The sequence below is a fragment of the Neofelis nebulosa genome, chromosome X, assembly GCF_028018385.1.
Source record: "Neofelis nebulosa isolate mNeoNeb1 chromosome X, mNeoNeb1.pri, whole genome shotgun sequence".
Taxonomy (NCBI): Eukaryota; Metazoa; Chordata; class Mammalia; order Carnivora; family Felidae; genus Neofelis; species Neofelis nebulosa.
In genome coordinates, this window is record NC_080800.1 from 15,036,381 (window position 1) to 15,052,102 (window position 15,722).

Consider the following 15,722-nt stretch of genomic DNA (forward strand, 5'->3'; position numbering starts at 1 on the left):
TTCTGTTCCAGCTTATATAAAGGAAGGAATTGAAAACAGGTCATTAAAAGAGTATTTTAAAAGCAATGATAGAACGTGGGTCCAAATTCACTATTTTTATTTCTGTGGCCTTTCAGGCCCTGGCCTCTCTGCCTTTTCCTCTTTTTCTTTTTCTTTTTTTTTTAACTTCTCTAATTTTCAGGAGTAAATGATGTTGTAAAAAAGGCTTAAGAATCGTCTATGTAAGCAAATTCTGTATAAACTATATTGTAACTAAATTGTATAAACAGACAGTACTGTATAAACTGTATAAATACAATCTCAAAATTTTATAGTTAGGTTTATTTTACATGCTTCATTGTCTGACTAGATTTAATACCGTCTTTCACCTGCGAATTTTCCCATTATTTAGCACCTGGTCCTATTGACCCATACCTCAAATACATAGACACAAAACTAATAGATAAAATAAACTCGACTTTGGCGCTAGGGCAGAAACTCCTGTTCTTTTGCTGCCTTTGCCGGTGCTCACAGCACATGCACACACATTCCCTTCCCTGTGCTAACTCTCCTCTTGTGTCATTCTTACAGTTTCCAGCTGTTAACCATCCTCAGACATTGGAGAGAAGATACCTTGGAATTTTAAATAGCGTCTTACTTGACTTAATGAAGGTGGGACAAGTGGATGTCTCTATAAAATGTCTTTTGGTTTGTGGGGGTTTTTTTTTGTGTCTGCACGTGACCGGAGCCTACTTTTGTGAAATAACATACATTTTGTTAATAGTGCGTAATAGTGAATCGTGGGGGACTATGTTATGTTAAAAACATGCAGTTTATTTAAAATAGCAGCAGTACCCGGTGTTGTAACTTTCCATCTAGACAGGACCATGAGATGCCTCAATCGTATGCCTAAAATGGGTAGAATAAAAACAATTTAATTTTTTTTATGTTTATTTATTTTTGAGAGAGAAAGAAAGGAGAGAGAGAGAGACAGACAAACAGAGCACAAGCAGGGGAGGGGCAGAGAGAGAGGGAAACACAGAATCTGAAGAAGGCTCCAGGCTCTGAGCTGTCAGCACAGAGCCCGATGCAGGGCTCGAACCCACGAACCGAGGGATCGTGACCTGAGCTGAAGTCGGACACTTAACCGACTAAGCTACCCAGGCGCCCCTAGAATAAAAACAATTTAAATATAAATGGTAAATAATGTAAAAATTTATTCAGCATTGGAGAGCTGCTCAGGCATAAAGTTTCAAAACAAATTTTAAAATGAATGTTGAAAGAAAAGAAGTTCTGACTTTTTTAACGTGATCTTTAAGGCCTCTCATAAGATTATTTTGTCAGTGAACGTAGTTCTGCCCTTTTTCAAATTTGGCCTCTTCTGTCCCTGATGGAGAGGCTCTTCCTGACCCTTTCTGACGCAGCAGGATCACTGCTCCTACCACACCTGAGCATGCCTTCTCATGCTTGCGCCCCTGTCCTGAAGGTTTTCCTGCTCTGGACTCCTGGAAGCGTTCTCACAGTTTTTTCTTCAAGGTTTTCTTCCCCAGTAGACAGCTCCTTGAGCGAGAACTAGTTTCTCCTATTTCTCTAGCTTTCATTGCAGCCAGCCAGTGCATAAGCAGGTGCTGGTTGTTTGATAGTAGACCTTCAAAAAACATTTGTTAATGGATCATTTTTATTTTATGCCCATTTACTTAATTGTTCAAAATCAGTAAGATTACACTGTGCATAGAGTCTTTAAAGGTATACTTAGCACAGTTGAAGATTGCTGAGCAGCACTCAGAACTTTGCTGTGCTTTAAATTATGTTCATCTCTCTCCTAAGGAACACTGTACAGACTGGTGTGGGGGCTGTGGGGTGGGGGGCATGGCTTTTGCAAAGGCCACATACCACATAACCTTTTGTAGAGATTCATAATATTCATTAACTTATAGAGGCTTTCAAAAATCTCATAGTGAAGAAACATTTCTGTCTCGCTCAACATTTCCCAAATTTAATTAAATGCTGAATACTTAAAAAAAAAAACTACAACTCTACAGTCCTGCTGTTCTTCTGAACACCGATTGAGAGATGCTATTAAAAAGATAGCCCTCAAGTCTCTTTCACATTAATTAGGCATAAATTGTCTCTTAAATCAGTCGGATTTTGTCAATATGTTCTTTGACACAATCAGTATTTATTTATCAGGGCTTAATGATTTGGTAACTTAAAAAATGTAAATAGGGGGCGCCTGGGTGGCTCAGTCCGTTAAGTGTCCGACTTCAGCTCAGGTCATGATCTCGAGGCTCCTGAGTTCGAGCCTTTCATTGGGCTCTGTGCTGACAGCTGGGAGCCCGGAGCCTGCTTCAGATTCTGTGTCTCCCTCTCTCTCTGCCCCTCCCCCACTCATGCTCTGCCTCTGTCTCTCTCAAAAATAAACCTTAAAGAAATTTTTTTTCATAAAAAAATGTAAATAGGAGTAGAAGAACTGAATTAAATATAATTTCATGTTGTCTGGCTTTTGTCTGTTTTTTTAAAATAATTGAACTTTGTTAAATCGTTACCAAATGTAATTACCAAATATTCGTCTGGTACCTGTTAAAATATAGCAGATAGAAGTACAAAGGAAACCTGAATCTTTCTGTATTTGTACCAATTTGGAAGTTAAACAGCCCAATTCCTGTTTATTTAATATGTTTAGCCTCAAATTTCTTTAACATTAAGTAAATATTTTTATTGGAATGTATATTCATAAGGTATGCAAATTATGTATACATTTCGGTTATTTTTTTATAATGTAAACATATCCATGTAACCACATCAAGATTGAGGTATAGAAAATTATTAACACCCAGAAGCCTCTTCATGACCCTCTCCCTGGCTCTGTACTCCTGCCCCTCCCCACTCCTGAGAACCATAATTCTGAGTTCTTGTAGCAAAGGATGATATCACCTTGTTACTGAGTATTATATAAATACAATTATTCCTTTTGTCTTTTAGCTATTTTTAAAGTGAATTTGACAAGTAAATAACATCATTTATCCTTTCATGAAGACCTGTATTCTCTATGCTGTTCCCTAAAGCAGATTTATTCATTTTGGCCATCTCATCCTGCATCTGTTTTATACCTATTAGCCATTTTAGGGGAGATACAAGTTACCAGAATTAATCTAACCTAAAATAATTTATGTGGACTCTATTTTAGTTTTTAAAAATGTTGGGTTTTTTTAACCCCAAATACTGAGTTTTGAAACTATTTACTCAGTAAGTTTTATACTTTCTTATTGATGACCTCTTCCTTTTGGGTAATTTGAAAATTAACAGCTGTATTTATAAATATAAAATTTGTTCTTTGTGTGTATATGCAGTAATTTCTACAGTTGATAATCTTAAAATAGCATGTTGGTGCTAGTAGATATTTGGTTTGTGAAAAGTCATATGTACTTCTAATTGAAAATGCTGCTCAGGAGCCAACTTCGATGTTAACTGTTTTAACTGCCAGTGAGACCCAAATCATTTTATATACCTCCACAGTTTTTTTTATTTTTCTGAAGAAGAAGAAGGAATTGAGATAATTGTAGAATTGTGTCTGAGTTAATATGAATGTCGATCCACTTGCATGTAAGCAGTGGTGTGGGTTACTAGAATCTTTTGACCCAAAGTGAATGTTTCAGTGTGTGATAGGATCAGAATTCAAATTTTCTGTGGTGCTAGGTTAAAGACAGTTGTCTGAAATTGAATTTTGGCTTACTGGAAGCAAATCTGAGTTTGTTCTCACTGTTCAACAGTGAATCAAAAGAGATTAACTGTGGGAAAAACCAATGAAAGTAGCCTAGAGATGGATTTGGGAGTGCTGGAATTTCAACATTCTTCCCGTATCTGAGGGAGAATGCTGCTCCTGAAATTTGCTGTAAGAATGTCATCACAGCAAATTCCAGTGTACTCTATTGAATTGTGTTAGGTATTATGGTTTATGTTTTATGTAATTGCTTAATTTGCCAACAAAAATCAGTTTTTATAATGATTCACCTTTTAAAAGCTTGTCCAATTACTAATTAGATAAATAATATTAGAAGAAAGCATTTTAGTTGTTAAAACATCTACTATGTGCAACATAAAAGGGTTAGCTACCGTAATATATAAAGAACACTTACAAATTAGGATAGATATACAAATAGAAAAGTAAGAAAAGAAGGAATATACATAACCAAAAAACATAAAAATATTCAACCTCATTAGTAATCACAGATGTAAATTAAAACAGCTAGGAGATACCACTTAAAAAATTTTTTTTAATGTTAATTTATTTTTGAGAGAGAGAGAGAGTGAGAGTGGGGGGCGGGGGGGGATGGAGACACAGAATTTGAAGTAGGCTCCAGGCTCTGAGCTGTCAGCACAGAGCTTGACGTGGGGCTTGAACTCACAAACTGTGAGATCATGACCTGAGCCAAAGTCAGACACTTAACCTACTGAGCCACCCAGGTGGCTCTAGATACCATTTTTTTAAATCTCTAGTTTACAAGCACTTAAAATAATAAAAAAAAAAAAAAAACGAAAAAAAGGATGATGCCTATTGTTGATGCAGGTGCCAGGAAATTGGTAGATTCTCACTTGCTGAGGAGTATTGTTTTAGACAACCTCCCTAGGGGTTGATTTGGCAACACATAGAAAATAATCCTTAAAAATTTGCATAGTTACCAATTCCATCTGTAGGACTGTATCCTATGAAAGAGATTGTGGATGCATGCAAGGATTTCAGGTGTTTATCTTAGCAGTAATTATAATAGTGAAAAAGCGGCAGCCATCTAAATGTCCAATAGAAGGAGACGAAATAAATGATGGTACATCCCATCCATACCATAAACTTCTTCAGTCATTTAAAAACTTTGTAAAGTTATTTGTTGCAGTATTGTTCATAATAATAAGATAAAAGAAGCAACCAAAATGTTTATCATTAGGAAATTGATAAAAACAACCTAAGGTATATCCGTAGAGTTAAAGCTTTTAACCGATATGGAATGACCTCTTAAGATCTAACGTCCATTATAAAGAAAGCTAAGTATAGGCCATTGTGTGTCTGCTACTATTTGGGTAAAATAAAAGGAACATATAGAGATACTGTGTCTATGGAAAGGATGCACAAGAAACCAGTAACATGGGCTGCCTCCCAGGAGGGGGACCTGAGAAAAATGAATGTATATTCTTTCATGTGAATATATATATTTGCAAAATATACTAAAAATGTTTAAATTATGTTTTAAAGAATGTTTTTTTATTAGTAATTGAAAAGTGCAGGATCCAAAACTTATATGTATAATATGAGCCAGATTTTATTTAAAAAATGTGTATGTATGATATTCAAAACAAGGGCTGAGAAGGCTTATTCCCAGAAGACAATAGTAAAATTAATCGGTAATTTAGATAGATAGATTTTTAAAAACATTTTTTGGACTAAACTGTGTTTGCTAGATATTCTGCAATGACCATGCATTTCTTTTATAAGAAAACAAATAAGGTTTTTATTACAATTTAAATTTGACTTTATAATGTTCTTTTAAATCCTAACTTTATTTCCTAAGAATTTACTGAAGTTGGACCCAGCTGACAGATACCTGACAGAACAGTGTTTGAATCACCCTACATTTCAAACCCAGAGGCTTTTGGATCGCTCCCCTTCAAGGTCAGCAAAAAGAAAACCTTACCACGTGGAAAGCAGCACTTTGTCTAATAGGTAAATATTCCCTTTTAAGGAAATACAGATGCAGCGTTGGTCTTACACGTAGGTGGAGGAGGTGGCTGCTTAAATGATGCAATTAGAGAAAAGAAGGAAAGCCCTCTTTATTCAAAAATATCTTCCTTATGCTTATTACATGATTCAGAACCACAATTAAAGAGTTGTGTGGGTCTTAAAGACTTTCTTAACCAAGTATATTATGGAAACCTATGCATTTTCTGGGAAAGATAGCATGGGTTAGCAACTAAGAGGATTTCTAGCTTCATGAGCTACAAGAGTCTGTGTATCTGGGACTCAGGTGTGATGCTTGGAGGAAAAAGAGTAGGTGAGGGTAAAGGGATCTCAGGGAGAAGAGGATGCCAAACACAAGTGGGTAGGAAGTCACCTAGGACAGTCTTTGCAACTGAACCAAGTAGGTTTTACTCTATTAGAAGGGTCTTGTGTTTTTGTTGCTCTTTTGTTTATTTTTTATTATTATTTTTAAAGATTTTGTTTATTTTTAAGTGATCTCTACTCCCAACGTGGGGCTCAAACTCATGTCCCTGAGATCAAGAATCACACGCTTTTCCAACTGAGCCAGCCAGGTGCCCCTGTTGCTCTTTTAATCGTTGAGTTGAAGAGTTCTTTTTTCATAAGAATAAGAATATGGAAATAGTAAAGTCAGTTTGGTAGATAGTGATTAAAATTGGTGCTTCTTAAAATAATTTTTTTTTTAGCATAATCTTTAGAAAGAAGCTATTTTCCGGGTGTCATGGGGTAGGGAGTTAGGGTGGGGATAGCTTCCTTCCTCTACCAAGAAGCTGGTCTTGTCATCTGGTATTGTTCAGATTCTGGAAGATAGGAAATAGTTTATCTCATCTACTGTCAAAAGAGAAACAGAAAATGATAATTCTTAATATGAAGCTTTTTGAATATAAATTTTTCTCATTTTACCGCAGTTTTCTCTCCACATAGAACAATTGTTCTTAATCTATTGGAATTTTGAAAGTCCCAAACCTGCTACTTTTTCAAGATCTGTGAGCATATCCATGAATTGGCAGTAACCACTTATCCTATATTGTTCCCCCACCAAGGAGACCTGAGAGCAGATTCAAATTCTGTTTAATCAAGTTTGTGTTCACTTTGTTGTTTGTTTCCATGAGATTTTAGCACACTAAGGAATAATATTCATCATTTAGTTGCTCCTTTGCATTTAGGAAGTTCACATTATGCCTGTGTCTTATCTGGGATCACTCCTCATTCAGGTGCTTTTGTCTTTCTTCTACCTTAATTATCACTTGATTCCCCTAGTTTACATTTTCTTTTTTTTTAAATTTTTTTTTTTTCAACATTTTAAATTTATTTTTGGGACAGAGAGAGACAGAGCATGAACGGGGGAGGGGCAGAGAGAGAGGGAGACACAGAATCGGAAACAGGCTCCAGGCTCCGAGCCATCGGCCCAGAGCCTGACGCGGGGCTCGAACTCACGGACCGCGAGATCGTGACCTGGCTGAAGTCGGACGCTTAACCGACTGCGCCACCCAGGCGCCCCTAGTTTACATTTTCAAAGAAAAAGGACCCTAATGATGTCAATTTCAGTAGACAGATGATAAATTTTTGCTTCATGCTATAGTAATTAGTGGTATAACCCATACCATGAAAGGGGGCCTGTGTGTTCGTCCTCTCATGGCCTTGAGAGATCCCCGGTGGGGATCCGAGGCTGTTCTTGGGAAACCCCTTTAGGAATCTGTCCAGGAGGATGTGTGTGGTGATGAGGATATGGTTTATATGGGTCTTTAAGGAGTTTGCCCAAATCTTCTTTTGAGGTAGACCAGAATAGAAATTAGCAGTAAATAAAATCTCTGGAAGAATTTGGTTTTTTTGGATCTTAACATTGTATAGAATTTTAAAGAAAAGGGCCTAAGTGGTTTCTCTAGGAATGATCTCAGCTCAATTTGCATGTATCTGGAAATGTCCTTTTCTCTCTGCTTGTCTATGGTTCATATTTTCACTATGGAATCCCTTCTTGTTGGGGACACTAATTCTACCCAAACCATGGCTAACTCGGACTTCCCAGCACTATTGTAGAGGTGTTCACAGCATCATAGCACATTGGCTGCCACTTATGCATTCCCCTGCCTCGTCCCCAAGACACATTGACACACCTTGTCTTCTGTTGTCCAAGTTCATATCTCTGTAGAAAAGGCAGTGGACCCATGCATTACCTTGCCCCTGCCTAAGTCTCCTTCAGACTGTCCTGAGCTTCTGCGTCCCTTGGACATGATGGGATGGTACTTCAGTCTGCCCTGCCCTCTCACTACTTCTGCCTCACCAACCTTCTCCATAAAAATGTAGCTTTGCATCTTTGATGTTTATTTTGAAAAGTTATTTTAACTAAAGAGATTATCCTGCCAGCCATCTCAGAAGGGTTTATATATAAAATCCTCTTAAGTGCTTGGCAGTTTAACACAGATTCCTTACAGTTGTGTGCCAAAGAGATCTATGGAATTTTTGGAGCAGTTTTTTATTGTTGTGCTTTGGCAGAACTCCAATTTGAAGACAATTTGATGCCCTTTCTACTTGAGAATTATGTGCAAAGCTCAATGGCTTCAGATTAATACTAAGAGAAGCTTTCAGAATAGCAGTTTAGGCTCTTTGTACTTTTATGGGAAACCTAACTCTTTGATACATGTTTCTACCTTAACATTATAGCCTTCCTTTTCACATTAGAAATAGTATCTTACATTGCTCTGAATAGGTTCTTCCTAACATGTAGGTTTATGCTCTACTTTGAGAGCAGTGTTTTCCAACAGTTTCAAAAAGCTCTAGCGGTTGTCTTCCCTGTTCTCACTCCTTTTCTGGTTTTCTTTGGAGCTTCAGACATTGCCCAACATCGGCATGTGTTACCTCTGCTATTACCATCTTTAGGCCTGAAGGAGAAAGGGGAGGAAGTAGGAGTATGAGAGCCCAGGGCAGCTAGGCAGAAGGATCCATCCCATGAGAGCTATAATGTGGAGAGACACAGCTATGATCTGAGTTAGGGTGTTGACGCTGGGAAGGGGTAAGGAAGACAGCACCCAGCCCCTTGCACTGTTAAGCCCAACTGGGAGTTAGGTGGCAAGGGATCCGGGATTATGCAGTAGGCAGCATTAGACTTCTAAGGCCTTGCATGGGGCGGAGAGAAATGGAGAACAGATTGGAGGTTGGGTAAATGGAGGATAACCAATGCACGTAGATCTATTTATGGGTTAGACTATTTGTGTATTGTTGTTTGGGTTTTTGAAAAGTTGCTAAGATATTTTAGTTACCAAGATACAAGTTGACAAATGACTCTGATGGTTTAAAACTTGATGCCTTTAGGATATGTTAACTGCCCCTTATTGATCTGGGGATAGAGTTTGTTGACATCATTTAATAGAAAGTGAAATTTTCATTTCTTTATCATTTCTTTGTAGATCTGGGATCTGCTATTAGCGAATTTTTTTTTAAGATTTTTTTAAAGTTCATGTATTTATTTTGAGAGCACACATACGAGCAGACAAGGAGCGGAGAGGCAGAGGGAGAGGGAGAGGGAGAGATAATCCCAAGCAGGCTCCACACTGTCAGCACGGCTCAAACTCACAAACTACAAGATCATGACCTGAGCCGAAATCATGAGTTGGTCACTTAACTGACTGAGCCACCCAGACGCCCCTAGTTAGCTCATATTTAAGGGACCTTATTTTCTGCTGCAGTTCTTGTGACTGAACTGGGAGAGATGAGTGAGTGCATTTAGGAGATGAAGCCTTCCACAACTGTTCTAGACTTGCTTGATACCAGATACCCTTTTTGTTTTTTGTTTTAACACTCTGAAACGTGGGAGGACAGGAAAAGAGCCCTTAACCTTTGATGCCTGAGCAGTGGATTCTCTGGGAAAATGGGAAGGCATAGTTTCACAGATTACCATTATACAGACAAAAAATTTGACTTCTCTTCCAGTTATTATGTGATGGGAACAAAACTCCCCCATATCACACCATCTTTAGCAATAGCAATATTTGCAGCAGAATTCCTGAATGCATAGTAAAAAGGGAATTGTGTAAATTATTTTTCATTTAAAAACATCCTACCTTAAACTATAATTTGATTCTTTAAATAGTTACAGTAGAACAAGCTGAACTTGCTGTGAGGTCAGTTTCAGCTTTCCAATGGAGGACAAGGTTTTCCTGTGGATTCATATTTTGTATTTTAAGCCAAATAGGAAATGAAGCTTTAAATCCTAAAGAAGGTCTCAGTCGGTTTGGAATAATGACATGTGAGATGATGAAGAAGAGAATAAATTGTGTCTTCTGGAGAGAAATTAACTCTCCAGATCCCTGTGATCCAGTTGGAGACGCGTTTTTGTTTAGTGTACAAGGAGCTATCTAAGTACCCCAAGTATTGCCACTTCTCTAAAACAAACATTGATCATCGTGTTTTCCAGCAAAGTTTACATTTCTTTTTAGAGTGTTTATTTTATTGAGTATATTGCAAAAATTTTCAGTCTTTGAAGATACAGACTAAACACAAGAGAGATACTGATGGGGGTGCCTGGGTGGCTCAGTCGGTTAAACGTCTGCCTCTTGATTTCAGCTCAGGTCATGATCTCATGGTTTGTGAGATCCAGCCCTGCATCAGACTCTGTGCTGACAGCGTGGAGCCTGCTTGGGATGCTCTCTCTCCCTCTCTCCCTCTGCCCCTCCCCCACTCTCTCAAATAAATAAATATTTTTTTTAAAAAAGAGATATTGATGTCTGTATGTGCTGTTAGTATTTATGTCTGAAGCAGGCAATAAGTTTTACAGATAAAAAGGATGGAACGTCATGACCTTCAAATCTAAACGTTGCCTCTGATATTCAAGCAGACAAAGAGTTACAAAGAGTTTGTTATAGCTTAGCTCTCTCCCTATCAGGCGTCTTGTAACAAACACTCATGTGAACACCAGTATAGCAAAAACATGCTTTCCCAGATTATCAGTTACAGGAGGTTGGCAACAAGTTACTTGACCATTTAAGGATGCCAAAATCATTTCATCAGGACCAGTGCTTTGTTGCAGACTGACTTGATGTAAGCAGCTTTCTTCTTATGGTTACTTGTGATTTGTTGACACGTTTGAGTGAGTTAACGCTTTTAGTCTTTGAGGTGTTTTTTTAAACAATACTTTTTGTGTGTGTTCTATTGAAGGAAACTGATGTATTTCTTTTGTTTTTAACATAGAAATCAAGCCAGTAAAAGTACTGCTTTGCAGTCTCACCACAGATCCAACAGCAAGGATATCCAGAACCTAAGTGTGGGTCTGCCCCGGGCTGACGAAGGCCTTCCCGCCAATGAAACTTTCCTAAACGGAAATCTTGCTGGAGCTACTCTTAGTCCCATGCATACCAAAACCTATCAAGGAAGCAGCCAACCTGGGTCTACCAGCAAAGATCTTACCAACAACAATATACCACATCTTCTCAGCCCAAAAGAAGCTAAGTCAAAGACAGAGTTTGATTTTAATATTGACCCGAAGCCTTCGGAAGGCCCAGGCACAAAGTACCTCAAGTCAAGCAGCAGATCTCAGCAGAACCGGCACTCATTTATGGAAAGCTCTCAGAGCAAAGCCGGGACGCTGCAGCCCAGTGAAAAACAGAGCCGGCATAGCTACATTGACACTATTCCCCAGTCCTCTAGGAGTCCCTCCTACAGGACCAAGGCCAAAAGCCACGGGGCTTTGAGTGACTCCAAGTCTGTGAGCAACCTTTCTGAAGCCAGGGCCCAAATTGCAGAGTCTAGTACCAGTAGGTACTTCCCATCCAGCTGCTTGGACTTGAACTCTCCCACCAGCCCGACCCCCACCAGGCACAGCGACACGAGAACTTTGCTGAGCCCCTCGGGGAGAAATAATCGAAGTGAGGGCACTCTTGACTCCCGCCGAACCACAACCAGGCATTCTAAAACGATGGAGGAATTAAAGCTGCCAGAGCACATGGACAGCAGCCATTCCCATTCTCTGTCCGCACCTCATGAATCTTTTTCTTATGGGCTGGGTTACACTAGCCCCTTTTCCTCCCAGCAGCGTCCACACAGGCATTCCATGTACGTGACCCGGGACAAAGTGAGAGCCAAAGGCTTGGACGGAAACTTGAGCGTAGGGCAAGGAATGGCGGCCAGGGCCAACAGCCTGCAGCTCTTATCACCTCAGGTACAGCTTAGGACCTTCACTGGATCTGTTGGCTTATCATGGGAAGGTGGTGCAGGGGTGTGAATGGGGTCAGTGCAAGTTTCCTTACTGTAGGAGCTTGTGCTTTTTTGATAAAATGCATTTAGGGAAGCGATACTTAAAGGACTGTTTTAAATAATTAGTTATTTAAGCCAATTGTTGAGTACTCAAGAGAACTGAAAAAAAAACCAAACCATGTTTTTAGAAATTTGGGGCTATTCTTAAGTGTTCCTTTCTGGCATATTTTGTTGAGAGAATCCTGTTTTGATTTATTACAGAACTCATCAGTTATATGGGTTCATTTTTAATTTTCTCAAAATTTAGTGTGATTTGTGGAGATTTTCTTCAGTCTCTCCAGACCACATTTGCTTAAAACATACCCTTTTTACTTATACCTTACTCATTTTCACTGAATTGAAAAATTTCAATTTTTTCTAGAACTATAGGTAAATTTGACTTCAGACCAAGATAAATGTTAATTTGCAGTCTTTTGGATTTTTTGTAAATCTCTAGGCAATATTTTTATCATAATGCTTCCTCCATCTTACTGATTTTCAGACTCTAGAACTGCTGACACTAACCTGCTTAAGAGAAGTAGCATTCTTACAACAGAACACATGTTTTTTCAATTATATTTTCATGCTGTGAAACATTCATCTGCATCAAAGAAATGAGAGTAGAGATAAGCCAATATCGGAAGGAGAAAAGCGTTGCATGGAGGGAAAGTACTGTACTCCCCTTTTAGAAGATGTGAAAACAGGTTCATCAGCGTGTGTCAGAACTCCAGAAAATATGGATGGAATATATAATGGGGGGCTTAGCGAGATGGGTGCTGAAGGTGGGGTGGAGATTGTCAGTAAATGAGCAGTCTGCATAGCCAAGGGCTCAGGCTGGGAAGCCAGGCCGACCTGAGTTTGTATCCTCGTTCTGCGGTCTGCTTCAGACTGTCAATTTGGGAAAGTGATATAATCTCTCTTTGCCTCAGATTCCTCATCTGAGTGGTGCCGTGAGGTTGAAACATGGTGTATAAAGCACCGTGTCCAGTGGCTGGCACAGAGTTTTGAACAAATTTGTTGCTGCTTCCGTGATGGTGGGACCTATTTTCTAGACATTTAACACTGTCTCTATTCTGGGTGTTCTCAGACACTCAAAAGAGTCTGAGGTAGGGGTCCTTGCCCTTGAGAAACTTCTCTCCTTTCAGGGAAGACTAAATTATACATAATAACAATGAAATAATTAAGAAGCAGATTACTATGGCACTGGCTATAAATAGGAGTTGAGAACAGGAAAAGATCATGAACAGGAGCAGTTAGAAATGGCTTTGGGAGCAACTAAAGGTCTTGCCCTGAGCTAGGATGTAGAGGGAAGTTTTTGATGGCTAAAGAATGAGGATGTGTTCAAGTATATTCTTTTTCCTTTGTTTCTTTTACATTTTTTTTTAATTACTTTGTTTAAATCCACGTTAGCATATAGTGTAATAATGGTTTCAGGAGTAGAATGAAGTGATTCATCGCTTGCATATAACACCCAGCGCTCATCCCAACAAGTGCCCTCCTTAATGCCCCTCACCCGTTTGTTTAGCCCATCCCCACCCAGCACCTCACCAGCAACCCTCAATTAGTTCTCTGTATTTAAGAGTCTCTTATGGTGTTCAAGTATTTAGTGACCGAGGCACCATGATAGGCTCTCCTGAGAAAGAGGAAAAAGGTATGGTCCCTGTCCTCTTGGAGTGCATGTTAGGGCACACTTGCCAGGGATCAGTCATGGCAATAACTGTGAGGCTGTGTGCCCGCACTGTGCTAGAGGTGAGTGTGCCACGCACGGGCACGGCCCAGTTCAGGCAGGGGTTGTGGAAGGTTCCCAGGGAAGGTGGCATCTGAGAAGAGATTTCTGGGGCTTACCTAGGGGGAGAAAGTGGAGTTGATGTTAGGAAAGAGGATGGAAGGGAAGGCCGAAAAGACAAAAGCTAAGGGACGTAAAACAGCATGGTGTGCTCTGGGGATTGCAATTTGTTCCATATTGCTGCAGTGAAAAATGCAAGATTTGAGGTGGCTTTTGCAGTAATTCAAGTATGAGGTGATGGGAGTATGTTCTAGACAAAGTCACTGCAGTGGGAAACAGAAATCATGGGTCCTAAGGACTCCTCAGAAGTACATGCAACAGGATGTGTGAATTGAAGGATTAAATACAGGAAGAAGGAAGCCTTCGGGCTCCTTTCCTAGGAACTCCTTTTCAGAGTAGGAGAGAGGACTTTTTTATTTTTATTTATTTTTATTTTTTGTTTTTAATGTTTATTTTTGAGGGAGAGAGAGAGACAGAGAGAGAAAGAGTGTGAGCAGGGGAGGGGCAGAGAGAGAGGAAGACACAGAATCCGAAGCAGGCTCCAGGCTCTGAGCTGTCAACACAGAGCCTGACATGGGACTTGAACTCACTGACCGCGAGATCATGACCTGAGCTGAAGTCACACACTTAACCAACCGAGCCACCCAGGCGCCCCAAGAGAGGACTTTTGAAGTCACCTAATTCAGTCCCTTCATTTCGTGGATGAGTGTGCTGAGGCTCCTAGAAGTTAGATGGGTTGCCCAAGTTTACCCGACTAGTCCAGGGCAGAGCTGGGATCATGAGAACAGTGTCTAGGTCTCAGGGCCAGCATTCTTAGCACTGCAGTGTGCTGACCTGTTGAGGCTGAAGTGACCCTGGGGCCCTAAGCAGAGCTGTTCTGCATGAGGTTGGAAGGACAGGTGCCCAGGTGAGAGGGGGAGCAAGAGATGCACTCTTGCACGTGGAGGAGATGGCACGTGGTGGGAGATGCCATGATTGGAGTCAGAGCATTGGTCAGAGGAGTCCACCTAGAGAGAACCCGTAGGGCCTAGAAAGATCTCCAGAATGTGGCAGCCGCCCCTAGACGTTAGATGGAGGTCAAAACCAGGTAAAGTGTGTTGGCACTAAGCATAGTGTAAATAGAGAAGAAGTAAGAAAAACAGAAAGCTATAACTTGGAGAAAAGACAAATGGAGTGGTTCTCACAGTTCCAGAACAAACAAACAAACAAAAACCCCCGACTTTGTGAACCTGGTGGAGATGAGCTAATTATGAATGGTTACTGTGGACTCAACACAGATCCAACTGTTACAGAACTTTAACTCCAGTTCAGGAGGTACAGTGCCAACCTGCAAGACAGTACAAGTTTAAAGGCACAAAGATGGCAGATGGCTTGACAAGTAACTAAAGCCATGAGTAAACGATGGGAGTTGCTCTCTTACAAAGTATTGCGGCCACCTACAAGAGGAAGGGGACTGAACTGGCACTGTCACTTAAGAGTTTAGGTTAGATGTAAATCATTTGTCTTCTAAAATACTTTTCTAGGGGGTTCTGGGTGGCTCAGTTGGTTAAAGCATCCAACACTGGCTCAGGTCATGATCTCACGGTTTGTGGGTTCGGGCCCTGCATCGGGCTCTGTGTAGACAGCTCAGAGCCTGGAGGCTGCTAGAGATTCTGTGTCTCTTTCTCCCTTTGCCCCTCCCCACTTGCACTCTGTCACTCCCTCTCTCTCAAAATTAACATTAAAAAAATAAATAAACTTTTCTAGAGGACTTTGTAAACAATACGGGTGATAAAATTCAAAAGAGATCTGGTCACAAAGTAGGAAGAAGGGCTACATCGGACGATTTTCCTGCCCAAAATATTCTTTCATAGTATATTTGGGGAGCAAGGGAGACAAAGACCGAGAGAATCCTATTTAAAATTCAAGTAAAGTGTTTTTGATACATCACGTAAGGCTCAAGATAATACTCTGTGTGTGTGTTGTGCAAATACACAATGCAGCCAA

The 15,722-nt window shown here is 40.0% G+C and overlaps 1 protein-coding gene across 6 annotated transcripts in view; it reads left to right on the top strand.

The window, feature by feature from the left end:
• The window catches only part of CDKL5 (cyclin dependent kinase like 5), a 193,940-nt gene that overhangs the window by 157,620 nt on the left and 20,598 nt on the right, over nucleotides 1-15,722 (top strand). For all 6 annotated transcript variants that reach the window (XM_058714272.1, XM_058714269.1, XM_058714273.1 and 3 more), the window contains 3 exons: nucleotides 571-651; nucleotides 5,541-5,692; nucleotides 10,910-11,876. In XM_058714272.1, coding sequence (XP_058570255.1) covers nucleotides 571-651; nucleotides 5,541-5,692; nucleotides 10,910-11,876 — 1,200 coding nt within the window. The remainder of the gene's footprint in view (nucleotides 1-570; nucleotides 652-5,540; nucleotides 5,693-10,909; nucleotides 11,877-15,722) is intronic.